The sequence below is a fragment of the Syngnathoides biaculeatus genome, chromosome 10, assembly GCF_019802595.1.
Source record: "Syngnathoides biaculeatus isolate LvHL_M chromosome 10, ASM1980259v1, whole genome shotgun sequence".
Taxonomy (NCBI): Eukaryota; Metazoa; Chordata; class Actinopteri; order Syngnathiformes; family Syngnathidae; genus Syngnathoides; species Syngnathoides biaculeatus.
Genome location: NC_084649.1, coordinates 18,151,062 through 18,168,817, shown reverse-complemented (window position 1 = coordinate 18,168,817; position 17,756 = coordinate 18,151,062). Strand labels below are relative to the sequence as shown.

Here is a 17,756-nt window from a genome sequence, read left to right as displayed (position 1 = left end):
CGTGGGGCCATTTAATAGTTTTGAAACATAAACGAAATAGGATGCAAAGTCCGCTGAGATCGGCCGCCGCTCGCTGCGACCCCGAACGGGATAAGTCACATAAAAATTGAATGGATGCATCTTTTGGGGCTTTTCCCGTCCCTCCTTGACTCGGTGGTACTTTCCATTGCAACAAATCACGGAGGAGGAACTTCTAGTGGTATCTCAGTGTGAGCCTCTAATAACAGAACAGCCATAAAACAAATCAAAACAACTGAATCTCCGTACCTTTTTATGTAGTTCCCCCCCACCCCGACATGCAGACACTTTTCAGGTCAGAACCGCTTGTCACCAACCCAGTCTGAGCCAGAACACAGAGACAGTTCCAAACATCCTTCAACTTTACGGTGTGAACGCAACACTTAGACCATGGGCGTCAAACTAATTTTTATCGGGGGGCCACATCGTAATTATGGCGTTGACGTACAACTACTTTTCAAACCAAAAGCTCCACCATCTCATTCTCAACCTTTTTAAAGTTTAAGAAACAAAAATTGCAATTTGGGTATTGGAATATTTTTCTGAAGTGTTAGTTAGGAGGCAAAATTAACCCGTGTCCATGTGATGCCTTTTATACATCAAAGTTCAACCAAATACAGGATATACCGACTATATAATCTTTTGTTATTCTCTACTCTCTAAATTTCAGGATGAACCCAAGATGCATTGTAATCTTTGTGAACTTAATTTGACCTCTAACATTTTGAATGCACAAGTGTAGCCTGTGAGTGTTTCGCGACTTTTTACGTCCGTTTCGGTTCTCTAAACAAGGAGCTGAAGAGCAAAATTCACAAAAGCTAACGCATTCATGAATGGACCAATGCATTTCCCAGAATCTCCACAATGAAGCCTTTCTGTGAGTCTTCCAGTCTCTCTCTATCTCTCCTGCAACCTGCTGATGAAACTCTGACAATTGAAGTATAGTGGCCACGTCCCTGCAGTGGCGTTTTGAGTATGTGCGATTATATGTGGCCGCACAGGAGAATGTGTCCTGATGGGTCTCCTAATGTGCATTATGTTTTTATTGATTTGGCTTTCTGAGGACCGGGGTTGAAATCCTGCCCCCCCCTGTGTGGAGTTTTCATGTTCTCCAGGTGCCGGTGTGGGTTTTCTCTGGCTGGGCACTCCGGTTTCCTCCCACATCCCAAAAACATATAATAATTTGAGACTCTAAATTGCCTCTAGGTGTGATTGTGAGTGCGCCTGTTTGTCTCTATGTGCCCTGTGATTGGTTGGCAACCAGTTCAGGGTGTACCTTGCCTCCTGCCGGTTGACAGCTGGGATTGGCTCCAGCACTCCCCCGACCCTGGTGAGAATAAGCGGCTAAGAAAATGGATGAATAGATGGATCTCTCAATGCACAGGCCACAACATCTCTCAACTGCTTCCACTAACAACTCAGGCTAAACTTAGCTCCTCCCTGACGCGTGAAGCTCATCTCCTGTATCATTTCAACAATTTCAAAACATTGTGGGTTTTTTTTAACGCTCTTTTAAGTTTTTTTGTTTTGTGGGGTGGGGGGGCCTTGCAGAGGGTGCCACTCAAGCTAGGACTGCCACTGGGTCTGAGAACAACCCGTTTGAAGGCTCACTGCGGCAAGGCACACTTGATCAATTGTTCGGTGTTGTCTTGGTGTCATGCGGTGAAAATGTCAACAGCATGATGAAGGGGACTGTTGAAAGGCCAGTTGTAATTCAACCAGGAAACGTGTCCGATCATACACGATTTGGGGATTTTTTTCCATTCAGCATGTTGTGAGAGAAAAGTAAATCGGGCAAAAAGTAGTGGAACCTTAATCTTAATAGGCCCTTTTTTGCCTTTTGGGTTCACCCTGAAACGTCACCAAATATCACCCAATTTACAATTCCAAGCCTTGGCTCAATTAAGGTCCGGAAACACTCACAACGTGGGAATGAAAGAAGGCAAAAAGTAAGCAGAAGGCCTTAAATATAACGAACTGCAATCACAGTGGAGTTTGAAACAAAACTTGCTCCAACGAGAGGTAGCTGTAAAATCACGTCTGTCGTTCGAGGACTCGCAAGACTGTGGTCAACATGCTGGATGCTATGTGCTGAGCGCTACTCTGCATTCCTGGCTAGACTGGGTGGGCAGCAGCTCTCTGTGCACTCCAGAGGGTCTCAGTGTCATCATTTAAGAACAAAAAAGAGAAGTCATTAAAAAAATGAGGTTGTATTCAGATACGACTGGCCGGCCTGCAGCAGTAAGTGCAGCTCCTCAGGCTGTCCCTGTCCGTGCTGCCCTCGGCGCTTCCGCGACGGTCATCGCTGTAGTGGGACACTGCACGTGACAGATGCCAGATAAAGACGCACTTACTGACTCATTCCAGTGAGAAAACGGGCACTTTCTCATTCTGGCAGTTCCTCTAAAACGCCAGTAGGTGATGGCACCGTACTTCACACGCCTTCCTCTGTTGTCTCCCGTTCTCGATGGCCAGTGGTAGGCCCGAAGCGGTGACCTACATTTACAACTTTACAATTTGCATTTGTTCCATGAAATGGCACGAATTATTCCCATCTGTCTATTCTTTTGTATTTCATAATGTTTCCCTTGGGGCAGCACATTGGCCTCACAGTTCTGAAGACCGGGGGTCTAACCCCGGCCTGTGGAGTTTACATGATCTCCCCGTTCCTGCGTGGGTTTTCTCCGGGTGGGCATTCCGGTTTTTAGACCGGTGGAATACATGTGCTGAGTAAGTGACTTTTACCGGTCCTGTTAGCGCTGCACTAGCATGTTACTGCTGTGTCTAAGTGTTTTTACCGGTATGTTTTTTGTTGACCGGCTGTGTTAGCGTGGCACTAGCGTTAGCGCTGCGCTAGCGTTAAATTCTCTGTCGTTGTTCTTAAATATAAATATCTCATGTTTCAATGTGGGCACTTGCAGCTTTTACACAGCTGCGGTGTATGGATGTACCAAATGGTGTTTCCTTTACAAATGTACCGGGCCAGAGTTATAACCAGTTGCGCTCTGTAGGCCGAGAATTACTGTATGTGTTTTTTGATGTGTTTAAAAACGAGAAGAATTTGAAAGTCAACCAGCTTCACAGAGCAGACTGTGTTCGACTGGCAGCGCCGCTGCTGTACTTAATAATCCAGCGAGGACAATTGAGCACGTAAACAAAATAAAGTACATAATTATAAAATAGATTACCACGTAAATGAACCTTGATCCGTTACATCCCATCAGTTTTGAATTATTGAGTTGTTTCGGGTTAAGAGTGACAATATTGTGAGCTGACAGCTCAGAGCTGTACGTTCATTAATTTTGTGTTTTATTGCAGTAAGCAATGGCTTTCCTGTCACATTTAATGGAGCGCTGTGTAATTACAAAGAGGCAAGTCAGAGATTCTTATTTAGTGCCACTCTTAAGATGAGTTTGTCTTCCGATTTTTCATAGCAGTAAACCTATGTGTTGCAAAAATGATTTTCAGACCGACACTTTTGTGAAGTGCTTTGCAAACTCACAGCTGTCATCCTCGCCGTTCCCCAGCTCATCTTCCTCTTCCTCCTCGGGGAGCAGGAGTCCGTGGCAGGGGCTGGTGGGAGTGATCTGACTCGGTCCCTCCACGCTGGTCCCCAGCTGCAGCCTGCGCATGTGGCGTACCACCGCCGTGGCGTTGAACGCTTGCTGTGTTGGACACAGCACGAGGGTACAGCCGGGAAAGTCTTACAAACGATCAAACAAACAAACAAACTTGTTAACTTTTTCTTTCCACTGAATCACCAACCTTCCACTTGCTTTTGGCAAAGTTTTTCTTGATTTGAGCGCTGACGGATTCGTGGATGTTCTTGTCCAAGGCGGTGTCGCCGCAGATCCTGGGAAAGCGACACGCGTCACGTCAATCAAGCAGGGGACTGTGAGGTCGCTTTATTAATCTTTTTTCTTTCATATAGAAGATCAAAAAACATGAATTAGTAAATGTGATTTTTAAAAATAAAGTTCAAAGAATCCTAGATTTTAGCGTCAAATTAACCTGAGCTGAACCTCAAGGGAGTGTTATTAAGGGAAGAGTGACGGCATTACAGAGAAACAAAGACAGTAAAAAGTCATCCAAAAAAATTTTGACAGAATGCAACCAGTAAAAATAAGAGCTCCACACATAGCCAGACAGAAGAAGGGGTTGTCCCAAACGTTTTTACATAAGTCAGTGTTTCGCTGATTGTGCTTCAGTCTCTCCTGGAAGATGTGCTTAAAGTTTTCTTCGACCTAAATGAATAAATGATGTGTGATCAGACAAGTTTAGATGAAATTCATGAAAAATACAACCCGCTAAAATCAATTATTGGAATTTTAGCTATGCATCTTGCCAAGATATTTCATCTACTTCTATGGTATATGGGATATTGGGACGGTCCTTTTCTGTTCTTAGCACACAAAGCAGGGTCCATGCAGTAAAGGCATGCTCGAATGAGCTTGGTGCTAAAGAGGTAATGAGGCAGACCCTCTCTCAGGTACTCATAAATCACAGGTGTCAAACTCAAAGCCCGGGGGCCAGATCTGGCCCGCCGCATAATTTTATGTGGCCCGCAAAGGCAAATCATGTGGGCTAACTTCCGTGATTCTTGCTAAAATCCGTACCAAAACTTCAAATTGCATGTATAAATATGATGAGGTGAGTAAAGATTTTTATGGTTTCACAGTCATCACGGCCCTCTGAGGGAGACCGTAACTACAATGTGTTCAAATGAGTTGTTTGAATACGTGTAGAATGAGGAAAAAGTTCCTACCATGGGTGCTGTAGGGCCTGTTCACATGTGTATCTTTTCGAAGGATCCTTCTCCATCATGTGGCAGATAAAATCTTTGGCTACAAATCAAAGTTACGTTTGTGATGTGTTGTCAGATTTTTAGATGTTTACTCCAGGGATACCTGAATCGGAGATGTCGTCCCAGTACGGAGAGTCAAACTCATACTCCGCTTTCAGGATTTGCTCAAACAACTTGGCGTCGTTCTCGTCGTAAAATGGAGGATACCCACAAAGTCTGAAGGTACATTTAAAAAAAGAAAGAAATCACTACCTCATTAGGCATGATTGGTCATCAAATTCTGGCTTTATGAAGATAATAATATGCCATTTTTAACGAATATTGTCCAAAAACTATAAACTCATCGATACGCCATGCCAAAATTCCCTTTTCACATCCACTTTTTGTCCTTTTAAAACATCAACATTTTCAAAGAGCTCGAGACAATATTTAGCACATTCAGGAATGATTTTTCACGTTCCTTGCTTTCCCTCTTTTTCCGGGATTCCATTACTTTCTGTGGCAAAATACCCAAATGAACGGAAAAATAGATTTTTCAATCCTATGACATTTTTCAGCTGATTATTCAAACTGTTTGCTTATTCCGGACATTTGCCGTTCATTTACTCCCCTTACTATTTTGCAACGTTTTTGCTAATGAGAATTGATTAAAGGCTAACACGGCAGCATGGTTCTCTTTGCCTTCAAGAGGTTAAGCTTCTACAAACATGGTGGCATGTTAGCTTTTTAATCAATTCTCATTAGAAATAGTACCATCATACTGGAAGAGATGTAGAACACTTCTTAACTGGCCTCACTACTTTATCTACTTAGTTTGCCATATGTTAGCATACTAACTGGTAGCATGCTAGCATTTTAGCAGTTTTCTTTAGAAATAGTACAGGAATATGAAGCAGAATGGAAAACCCTTCTCAATCAGCCTTAGCACTTGCTGTACTTATGTTACTATATCACACTATATAATAGCACGTTATCAATACTCATTTTTATGAGTGATAAACGTTCTTACATTCTTCTTTTCTTCATTTCAGTACAGTATTTCAGTTCATCAGTTCTTCAGCAGACGTTCAATTTCTCTAAAAATTTCATTTTATAGTACAGGGAGTCCTCGGTCTACGACTGGGATCCGTTTCTACAGTAGCGCGTTAACTAAGATTCCACCATTAAAGTCAGAATTTATATCAAAATACTTTGTATAAAGAACAAATACATTGAAATAAACAAGGTGATGTACTTGGCATTACTGCTGAAAGTTGGATAGAAAAGAAGAAGGGGAGGTTGTCCTTTGCCATTGCGAAGGAACCTGGTCCTCAGTCCTCTCCATCTCGACAAGTATCAGAGAACCTTGTTTTGTGATCATTGTATCCGACATAGGAACAGAACCCTTCACACGCGCTAAAATACGGGCTTTGTCTTTTATAATTGTCACCACGGTCGACCGAAAGTAGCCTTGGTGGTGTTGGTGTCTCTCCTTTCTCCAATCTTTTTATGATCTTGAGCTTCGTTTCCATGGTAATGGAATTTGTTTTGGCTGCAGAAGCATTGCTAAAAGACACAGCTTTCTTCTTTGAGGTGATAATGTCTAAAAAGGAGGGCGAAAAATGCAAAAGTACTACCGGCGTACAAACACGAAGCATTTCGAAAAGACAGCTTTCTTCTTTGGGGTGATAATGTCCAAAAAGAAGGGCGAAAAATGCGAAAGTACCACCGGCGTACAAACACGGACAAACATTAGCCAGACAAAATGGCGGACGGGCATTATAGTCGAAGTCTTTACCCAAGGACTCCCTGTATTGTATTCCAATAAAATGCCACATTTGACCCTAGTAAAGTCTTATTTACTGTAATTGCAACAAACTGAAGAAATTCAAACTCACAGAATATACGAAATGACTCCTATGGACCAGCAATCGACTGCTTTGCTGTACGGCTTCTGGGCGAGCACCTCAGGAGCTGTGTAACAACACGCAAATGCACTGCAGCGGTGAGGGTTGCATTCAAAGTCATCTTGACTTTTGCAAGCTGCCGGGTCACGTTAAAGAGAGTAGAGAGTACTTATGGATCGCTTGCACTTGACTCACTAGTGGATGAGAGAGCCTCTCACGGGACAATGTGTACAAGAGGATGTCAGCTGAGCCAGGGAGTGCTGAGCATACAAAAAAGAGGCGTGCCTCACCCGGGATATAAATGCCTCACCCACATATCCGGGAGTCCCGCAGGCTGTGGACATAACGCTGCCTGCTCCCTCGATCTTGGACAGGCCGAAGTCACTGATCATGATCTTAGAGTCTTCGTCCATGCTGTAATACAGCAAATTCTCCGGCTGCAAATACAGGCATCGTTACAGTTAGAGAACAGTGGCAGTTTCGCTCCAGTTTTTTTTTTTTTTCCCCATCCTTACCTTCAGGTCTCTGTGCACTATCCCCATATCGTGGAGGTATTTGACTGCATCCAAGATCTGGTGTATGAGCTGGCTGGCATCCCTCTCTGTGTAGAAGCCCTTCTCCACAATTCTATCAAACAACTCACCACCTGATACACTGTGCGATAAAAGCAAAGCTGATTTTAATCGGAACTGAGTGACAGAGTCTGTTTATGCTGAAGGCAAAAATGACAAGCTGACAAATAGAACCCAAACGGCCTTGAGGAACGCCACTTCAGTGCAGCGTTAAACGTGATGCTCAAGATCATGCCTTTAAGGAAGTCCGCAACAGGTTCCTAACCCTAAACCTAAAAGTTGAAGCTCGGCTTTCGAAGCGTCAACACCTCCAAACGTGCTGCGCTGTGATTGTGTGCCAATCGATCTGAAGAAACATTGTCGGGCACGCACTTATTGATGACCGGTCACAGTGATTGATCATCTATTGATCAATTTATCGGTTATTGATCAATTTATTGATTAGTGATAAATTTTTTCTTTTTTTTTCTTTTTTTTGCATTTTTCAACACAAATTGCCTTTTCATTTCTTTTCATCTGAAAACATTCATTTTTGATTAAAATACTTATAAAAAAAAACCATTTTTTCATCATAAATACAATTTACGTTTAAAAATTCATTTACAAACAAATAATTACTTTGAGAAATAAATGCATAAAAATGGTCAGAGACAGGGATGAGGAAGAGTGGACCCCTGTCCGCTATGGACGATATCGTCGAAACGACCATCAAGAGCGGAGAGGTGGAAGGGACGATGAGGAACGTCGGGGGAAGGAACGTGCAAATTACTCCCGATCCCGGGACCGGTACTTCGTGTATCCGAATTCCAGGAGAGGGCGTACTTGGACTCCTTCCCCTAACCCTAAACCTCCGGAATGCGTCACGCTACCGTGTTTGTGTGGCATAAAGCAACTTGTATTCCGAGCCCTGAAGAACCAAAATGACAGCTTGTCTCTGGGCTCTTTTTTTTCCTCACGTGTTTGAAGTCCCCTTGCCACTTTCATTCTCATGGCTCTGAACAAAATTGGCTTGATAGCAGAACGGATGAACGGGTTGATTGGAAACGTGTGAGTGTCGCGATTGTGTACAAAAGGAGCATCCCTGAAAGGCTCTGTTCTCAAGTGGTTTACCCAAAACGCAGCTAGTACAGTGTATACTGTATATTTTGGCCAAAAATGACACACAGACCCCAAGGCTCTTTTCTCAAGTCTCTTGTTAGCCTTGAGGACCTCCACTTCTCACTCTTTTATTTCTTCAAACTAAATAATAGTATCATTACATGTTTTACCACATGTTGCATGCACTTGGAAGCCAATCGTATCAATGGGTTACTCACACTCACTTGCACAAAATGTTTTTTATGCATTATTATTATTTATTTATATTATTATTTTATTTAATTATTTTTATTTTTTATATTGAATCCTGAAACATTATCCCACTTAAACTGATAAGTCTGATTGGGCAGTAAATGAAGGACTTTGCTCCCCTATTTTAATCAAGTGTGGTCCAAAAACTGAAACCAGATCTCTTTCCATATAAAATAATTCTGCTTGATGCTGAAAGGTTTGAATATTTCATTTGGAACAGACTAAATACTACACGGCATGGATGACATACAGTAACACCGAAACGTCATTTTACAAGAATGGCCACTACAGCCTTGAAAAATGTAAAGAGCCCCACCCCCACCCACCCCCCCAAAAATTATGACATGACATTGACGTCTCCATTTTGTCTTAAAATATGCCCGTCCGCTCTCAAATCGAAAGGAGGACTCACAGCTGCATGACGAGGTACAGATGAGACGTGCTTTCAAAGATGTCCTCCAGCGAAACGATGTTGGGGTGCTTGATTCTGAAAATGTCACGAAAGCATAATTACTGTTTACAATTTCCCTCCAGTGCCAGCCGTAATGTGGTCACCAGATGGCATAATTGTTGCGCCACGTCACTATTAAGACGCCTCGCACGTGTGGTATAATGCAAGGACGCAGCGGCGTCGGGGCTGATGAATGCGCTACTCGAAGCGGATTCTGAAATGACGGGAAGTGTAAAATATGCAGCGTGAAGCATCCAGAAGCGCATCTCCTGTCAACGTGCGAGAGTAGAATATGTCACATTAACACTGCCAGATGGAGGATGGAGGATATTGCAGGGTGAGCAGAATTTCCCACTGAATACTCTATTAGCTTAAGAGTGTCTTCAAATTTCAGTCCATAGTCCCCACCCACCCCCCAACACACACACACACTTCTTCTCCACCCGCTACGTCTTCTTCTCTTCAATACATTGCTGCAGGGAACTCCACACCATCTCCGCCTCTGTGTGCTGTTGCCCTGGCAACAGGGACACTAAAAATAGGTCTATCTTCTTTACTCCTGACATTTCCGGCGCACAATCCAAATGTTTCTACCGATACCGTGCGCTCGGTGGCCCGTTCACTTGACCTCGTGCATTTAATCTACATCGGGTTAAGATGTGCACTCGCCACGCCGTTCCACCGGACAATAGGAGAGACTTTGGGGCCGGGGGTGCGGGAAATGGTTCGGCTCACCTGTGCAGTACCGCGATCTCATTCTCTATGTTGTTCTCTTTGCCTTCCAGAGCTTTCTTTGGGATGCACTTGATGGCCACCAGCCTCTGGGTCCGCTTCTCTTCAGCAAGAAGCACCTCAGAGAAAGCTCCCCTGGAAAAAAAACAAATAAACAAGCGGTGGACACATGAGGGAGTAAATCATGTGGGGATGGCAGGTGAGATGAGGGAAAACGGGAATGCTGGGGAAAGATAGCACACAAGCACTTTTGGAGAGGTTCGTGCTGATAATATTGCATGATAGCATAAAACTTTGACATTCACCACAAAGGGTCTTTGTTTTTTTTTTTTTAACTAAGGATAATCATAAACATTAACTGCAACACAACATCCTGACAAAAGGGGTGGAAAAAAAATCTGCATTTGAGCAATTTGTATCTGATCGTACATATTGGAGTGACAGTGAATATAAAAGGTCTACTCACCCAAATAATGTGGTTGCACAAGTGTGGACACCCCTTTAAAATTGGAATGTGGCGATGTCTAGAATTATCATTCGCAAATCCCATTCAAACTCATGTTCAATGGGGTGGGCCCACACCTGGCACCATTTAAAGTGCCTCTGATTAACCTCAAAAACATTTCAGATATTATAGTAAAGGGCGGCACGGTGGTTCAACTGGTAAAGCGTTGGCCTCACAGTTTTGAGGTCCCGAGTTCGATCCCATACCTGTCCGTGTGGAGTTTGCATGTTCTGTGTGGGTTTCCTCCGGGCACTCCGGTTTCCTCCAACATCCCAAAAACATGCAACATTAATTGGATACTCCAAATTGCCTCAAGGTGGGATTGTGAGTGCGGCTGTTTGTCTCTATGTGCCCTGCGATTGGCTGGCAACCAGTTCAGGGTGTACCCCACCTCCTGCCCTTTGACAGCTGGGATAAGTTTGAGGATAAGCAATCCCTGCGACCCTCGTGAGGATAAGCGGTGAAGAAAATGCATAGATGGATGGATATTGTAGTAAAGTTTTCCATAACACATTTTCACACAAGATGTTCTTTTTATGTCTTACAAAACCAAAATTGAACTTTTATGGGACAGTTACCAAAGGTAAATTTGGATGAAGTGTAACATCGCTCATCACTGAAAGAGCACCATACGTACAGTGAAGCAGGATGGTTTCAGCATCATTTTTGGGCTGGTTCTCTTCAAATGAAATTATTTGTGTTTAGCCAGAGGCCGTTTAAATGGTGGCTGTTGTGTGATGACTTCCATTTAACAGGAGTTTGAATTAATTCAGGTAATTTTGGTTAATTCTGAACTCAGTCACAAAGCAGCCATTAGAGGGTGTGCACACTTGTGCAACCACATTATGAAGCAAAATAGCCACTCCATCCAGTGGATACCCACTCTGTGGTGCAAACCATACTGAATTAAAATGCTTGGTGTGGGCTTTCTATATATTTATCCTTTTAATATGCCCTCATCTGACGGTCTACCAATTAATATAGAATCCCCTTATATAGACCAATGACCACTTTGGAATATGACACATGCCAAATAATGAAGGCCTGCATCAAAAGTACAAGTTATAGCAATGTGTCAAGGACAAACAAAAAAAATGGTATAATTTTTATCTGATCGTCTCCAAACATTGCTGCACACCATCTTGCGTCTTACATGATCAAATTAAAAGATTTGAGGCTTCCAGATGGGATCTTTTCTCTTCTGACTATTCCATTATCTATCCATCCATCCATCCATTTTCTTAGCCGCATATCCTCATGAGGGTTGCGGGAGTGCTGGAGCCTATCCCAGGAGGTGGGCTACACCCTGAACTGGTTGCCAGCCAATCGCATACCATTTTGTGATGACATAACGAAATCCATTTGTGCTTGAAAATGGACTTTAAAGTGGAATAAACCACTTCGAGTGGTCTTTATTTTGTCAGTATGTCTTATACGGCAGCAAATGTACCGCTGATCACAGACCAGGAATATCAAGTGACATAGTTGGCGAGATAGTATGAGCTGAATTGGATTAACTTTGAGGCGCCTGGTGTGATGATTCAACAAATAACCTGCGCCACTTCCTGATAAGATTTTTTTTTTTTTTTATGTGGCGTGTTTGATAGTTTTTTGCTAAATAATTTAAAGTTGTTACATTACTGAGAAAGGGGAAAGGGGCGGGAAGGCCACAAAAAGCGCCAAAGATGAGGCCACACTTATGCGGAGACGTTTACGAGAACAGCAGCGGCCTAAAATAAAACTTGAACCTGCTCAATTATAGATACTGCAAATGTAGCGTGGCGGTTTTCAGAAAAAGACGATACAGCGTTATAGATTATGGTGAAGGGAAGCGTGGCGTATTTACACGGGAAGCATGGGGGGAACGCAGGAGGAGGTCATGAACATTGTTAGCAACCGCAGGGATCCTGTGAGATGAGAAAAAGGTCCAAGTTGCCGTTGGGAGTATCCAAACGTCTCGCGGGTGCACCTCATGTTACATTGAAAGAACAACTAACAAACATTTTTTTTCTTCATTCCTTCCGAGCTAGATTTTGGCGTCCTTCGGTGATTTAATCGCAGGATTAGTTTTCCCGCTTAAAACCTAATATTTGTCAGTCGTGACACGAGCAAATGGGATCCTGGCGAGGATGCGGACAATCACACATTGCTACTGTTGCTGCGAGACACACGTAATTAAACCTCTACTTGCTCATTCCTCCTTGGAGACCTCTCTCTCTGCGGCTTTGCTTCTGAGCATTTGGCAAGGCTGAGTTTTACTTAAGAACCTACCGTAAAAGCGTTTCAACGCATGACTAAAGAGAAGCATAAATAATGTTGATTATCAAGCGGAATCTACTGGATCAATATCTGACCTGCACTAAACATCACAGGGAAGGTTGTAGACTGCTATCAAGCACTCCTCTGTGTATTGTGTATCAAGTAAGTTGATTTCCCTGTATTATTTCACACCGGATCGATATTCTCAAGGTCATGTGTTGGTTAAAGGTGACATATTTTGTCAAACCAACTTTTTCTAGTACAGTATTTGGGATGTAATGTTGGTAAGTGAAAAATGAATTTGAATCGTCCACGTATTCCCGTGTTTTAGACGTTTTTCTGTTGCGAGGCCTGACATCAGGTCATTGGAATTTCTCGAGTTTATCTACGTCACTAACAAAGATCTCTCTTCTCTTTCTGTTCACAAGCCAGAACTGTCAACACAACTAACGCGAAGTTCTTCTACACAGAGACAAAAAAAAAAAAAAAATCAGAGGAAAGGGGGCGGTTCTAGCCAAATACGACTAAAGGGATACAAAACTGTAGTAGCTCTCAGCAGCGCTTTTCTTCTGGACACTCGTATGACATAACTGAGGTGTTTTTTTTTTTTTTTATGAAATTGGCACTTTTATACGATTTAAGTATTTGAACACCCTGCTATATTGCAAGTTCTCCCACAAAGAAATCATGAAATTTTCATCGTAGGTGTATGTCCACTGTGAGAGAAATAATCTAAAAAGAAAAATCCTGAAATCACAACGTATGATTTTTTTTTTTTTTTACGATTTGTGTGACACAGCCGCAAATAAGTATTTGAACACCTGTCTTATCAGCTAGAATTCTGACCCTCGAAGACCTGCTAGTCCGCCTTTAAAAGTCCACCTCCACTCCATGTATTATCCTGAGTCAGATGCACCTGTCTGAGGTTGTTAGCTGCATAAAGACATCTGTGCACCCCGTACAATCAGTAAGACTCAAACTTGTAACATGGCCAAGACCAAAGAGCTGTCCAAAGACACCAGAGACAAAATTGTACAACTCCACACAGCCGGAAAGGGCTCAGGAGAAATTGCCAAGCAGCTTGGTGAAAAAAGGTCCACTGTTGGAGCAATCATTAGAAAATGGAAGAAGCTAGACATGACGGTCAATCTCAATCGGAGTGGAGCCCCATAAAAGATATCACCTCGTGGGGTCTCAATGTTTAACCTTAACTGAAGACTCTCAACTACAGTAAATGTATTTAGCACGCTGTACATCGATTGCTCAACGGGCACCAAGCCAAAGTGAGTGCGTCAACACTGATAATTATGCATTGTCTTGTGAGTGCAATGAGTTCGCGTGATGGGGAATGCGCGACACAAGCGTCTTCCTGTCTCATCCAACAAAATGAGGACGCTTTGTCCTGACACCCGTCGGAGCCACAAACTGCAAGGATTAGCCAGAATTGAATATAATATTTCAACCTAAATCTATTAACCTCATACGCTGAATTCCTGTAAGAGCTTCTCTGTAATCTTCTCCCCCAAGCCCATAAGGAGCTTTTCATTGACGCGTTCATGCCAGGTCCGGCAACACTGACAATTTCACTCCAAAAATCTGTATTATATAACCTATTACTGTAAATTACATAAAACTTAAGTTTCTCTGAAATGGAAGTGGAAACGCCAGATCTCATGTCATGAAATGAAACAGTAGACCGGCAGTCAGACACAAGATGTTATGTTCCATGCCATTTGATGATGGGGTGGAGTGTAACATTCTTATTTTTAATTTTTTGGGGGGGGCAAGGTGTTCCAAACTAATAAAGCTAATCACCTATGCTACCAACACACTGATTGACAGATAAGATATGCTACATTCTTTGAGAAGGTCTAGAAGTAATGGAGGGCTGTGATCAGTTTATCCATCCATTTTCTTTGCCACTTATCCTCAAACTTATCCCATCTGTCACTGGGGAGGAGGCAGGGTACACCCTGAACTGGTTGCCAGCCAATTGACCCCTCCGTAGAAATTGCATCATCCGCGTCGTTGACCAATCAGAGGCCAGAGATCTGCATAAACCACGCCCCTTTTTTGGCGTCCGCCGTTACCTCAGACAACGTTGCATGGTCCAGTATAGCTTTTGTTAGAGTTTTATCGCGTATTTGGGTTCTTTAACAATAGATATGGTTAAGAGGTGTAGTCACGGACTTTGTAATAGTGACGACAGGTATCCTGAAAGGCTAGTTGGTGGAGTTCAATTCGTACCTTTTCCAAAACCGAAGACCCAGTACAAAAAATGTCTTCGATGGATCAAACTTTGTGGAAGACCGCATCATCAACTGAATCCATCGAAAATCAACCGGAACAGAAGACCGAGTACGAAAAACGTCTTCGATGGATCAAACTTTGTGAAAGATTGTACGATCAACTGAATCCATCTAAAATCAACCGGAACAGATATGTTTGCAAGGTAAGCCCTATATTTGATTTTCAATACATCTCATATAAATGAATTAGCAGTTCTTCGCTTGCATAACATAGCTACGTGTGAATGATTGACACACTTGATCTGTGTTGAGCGATATTTTGTGATGATCTGACTGCACAAACGTGTCTCTGTTCGGCGGCTACCGAGCTAAGCTAAACCGAACTAGCGAGTCCTAAAAGCCTTCGATGTGCACCGAGACACCAAGACTGAAGGAAGGATGTTTGAGGACACTATAAAGTAGTGATTGTCGTACTCGGTCGGGACTTACGTAGGTTCGGCACTAATTCAAGAATAATTGTTGAGGGGAGCGCGTGACGTTACACAAAGAAAACGAGAGAAACAACTCGTAAATCAAGCCTCGCCTTCTTTTCCTTCATACAGCGGTTCACAAACGGCTATACAGATACGCATACAGATTCTGCACACAACTGTGATATGTAACACGAAAATAGAAAACTGTCAATGACGAATTGTGTCTTTGGGTTATAATATATTATATTATGTGGCTTCTCAGTCTTCCTCTGACTCCGGAAAGATTTCGTGCTAATATCAATGGTTTCTCCGTCGATATGCATCTAAATATCATTGAAATACCCCTCGCTGAAATACTTGAAGCCCTGCTGTCTGCTTTTCAACGATATTTCACTATTCGCTAAGAATGCGAGTGAGAAATCAGCTTGTAAATCGGACAATTTCGCTCTCGTCTTTTCTTCCTGCGCCCCCATTTTTGCTAATTGTTTGTCTGAGGTTAGCACATGTGGAGTGACTTCAGGAGGTGTGGTTAAGTGCCCTGTACGGAGGGGTCACTTGCAGGGTACATAGAGACACACAGCAGCGTTCACAATCACACCTAGGGGCAATTTAGAGTGTCCAATTAATGTTGTATGTTTTTAGGATGTGGGAGGAAACCAGGGTGCCTGGAGAAAACCCACACAGGCACAGGGGGAACATGCAGACGCCACACAGGCGGGGCCGGAATCAAACCTGGGTCCTCAGAACTGTGAGGCCAACCCTTAACCAGCTGAGCACACGTGCTGTAACTTAAACCAATGAAAACTGTTTCCCTGCTTGCATCAAGCAAACTTCAGGGCGGCACTATCATTAAACTTTCATAGTAAAGTGGAGGGCCACAAAATATCACCTTAGGGGCCGCAATTGGCCCACGAGGTGCCAGTTTGAGACCCCTGACTTAAAGTCAATTAGAACACCAGGCACACCACTTGACATGTTATCAGCAACAGTTTCCCCAGCCATTACTGCGACAAGGGTGCTCCAACTTACGTCCCCAGCACTTCCTTGAAGTCGTACTGTTCTTTAATGTCGGACGTCTTCTTCTTCCAACCGTTGCCATCCTCTCCTAGAGGCATCCTGTCACGCTGATGGAATTCGCCACACAACAGCTGCGAGGAGACAAGACAAGCAGGGTGCACAATTCGTTTGGTAGCCCTCGCAAAAAACAATAGCACACGCTGAAACGCCGAATTTCTGTCAGATGCGATGCAGAAGCATGACGGCGCAGGATGGAATATGAATAGCGCGATGGCATAGAATGTCGATAATTATTTGGATTCCAGAGAGTATGCTGCCTGGACAGTCTGTAAAAATAGGTCCATTACTTCACTTAGCCTGATGTGATTAATGCTTAGTGCAGCTGATGTTTGACTCCGCTGAATGTCAATGAGACCATAGCATCCATCCATTTTCTATAAAGCTTGCAGGTAAATTGGACCCTATCCGTGTGGTACACCAATCGCTGGGAACATAATATACAACCACCGACGCTAGCGTTAAAATCTAAGAACAATTTATATTCATCAATTTACCTCAAATGCTTGTTTTTGGAATGTGAGAGGAAGTTGGAATAAACAAAGAACACAAGCATGGGGAGAACAAACAAACTTTACAGAGGAGGACCTCAGCAGAGATTCAAACTCAAAACCTCTCGACTATGACGGAGACGTGCTAGCCAGTACAGTGAAGAAAATAAGTATTGGAACATGCTGCTAAATTGCAAGTTCTCCCACTTAGAAATTATGGAGAGAGTGTGAGTGTGAGACTGTGAGAGAGATAATCTAAAAACATCACAATGTATGATTTTTTTTTTTTTTAACGATTCATTTGTGTGATACAGATGCAAATAAGGATTTGAATACCTGAGAAAACCAAAACCAGGTTTCTGGGCTGTCGCTAAGAAACACAGAGTTTTAGCTCCCTCCAAAGATTTTCTATTGGGTTTAGGTCTGAAGACTGGCTAGGCCACCCCAGAACCTTGATATGCTTCTTACGGAGCCACTCCTTGGTTTTCCTGGGTGTGTGCTTCGGGTCTTTATTATGTTGAAAGACCCAGCTGCGACAAATCTTCAATGCGCTGACTGAGGGAAAGAGGTTGTTGGCAAAAATCTCACAATCCATGGCCGCGGTCATCCTCTCCTAAAAACACTGCAGTCATCCTGTCCCATGTCCAGAAAAACACCCCGGAAGCATGATGCTACCATCAAATCATACATTGTGATTTTTGGGTTTTCTTTTTAGATTATCTCTCTCGCAGTGGACATGGACCTACGATGAAAATTTCAGAGCCCTCCATGATTTCTGAGTGGGAGAACTTTCAATACAGCAGGGTGTTCAAATACTTATTTTCTTCACTGTAAGTCATCTTCCATTGAGGCATCCATTTTCCATATTGCTTGTCCTTTATTAGGGTCATGT

At 43.0% G+C, this 17,756-nt stretch overlaps 1 protein-coding gene across 2 annotated transcripts in view; it reads right to left on the bottom strand.

Annotated features, from left to right (window-relative positions):
- Positions 1-2,201: 2,201 nt before the first annotated feature.
- Positions 2,202-17,756, bottom strand: part of camk1a (calcium/calmodulin-dependent protein kinase Ia) — an 18,833-nt gene continuing 3,278 nt past the window's right edge. For both annotated transcript variants that reach the window (XM_061833380.1, XM_061833381.1), the window contains exons 3-13: positions 16,329-16,447; positions 9,817-9,948; positions 9,043-9,117; positions 7,224-7,362; positions 7,019-7,145; positions 6,700-6,775; positions 4,926-5,038; positions 4,784-4,862; positions 3,784-3,871; positions 3,521-3,683; positions 2,202-2,336 (exon numbers count right to left, since the gene is read on the bottom strand). In XM_061833380.1, the coding sequence (XP_061689364.1) occupies positions 2,233-2,336; positions 3,521-3,683; positions 3,784-3,871; positions 4,784-4,862; positions 4,926-5,038; positions 6,700-6,775; positions 7,019-7,145; positions 7,224-7,362; positions 9,043-9,117; positions 9,817-9,948; positions 16,329-16,414 (1,182 nt within the window). In that variant the 5' untranslated portion in view covers positions 16,415-16,447 and the 3' untranslated portion in view covers positions 2,202-2,232. The remainder of the gene's footprint in view (positions 2,337-3,520; positions 3,684-3,783; positions 3,872-4,783; positions 4,863-4,925; positions 5,039-6,699; positions 6,776-7,018; positions 7,146-7,223; positions 7,363-9,042; positions 9,118-9,816; positions 9,949-16,328; positions 16,448-17,756) is intronic.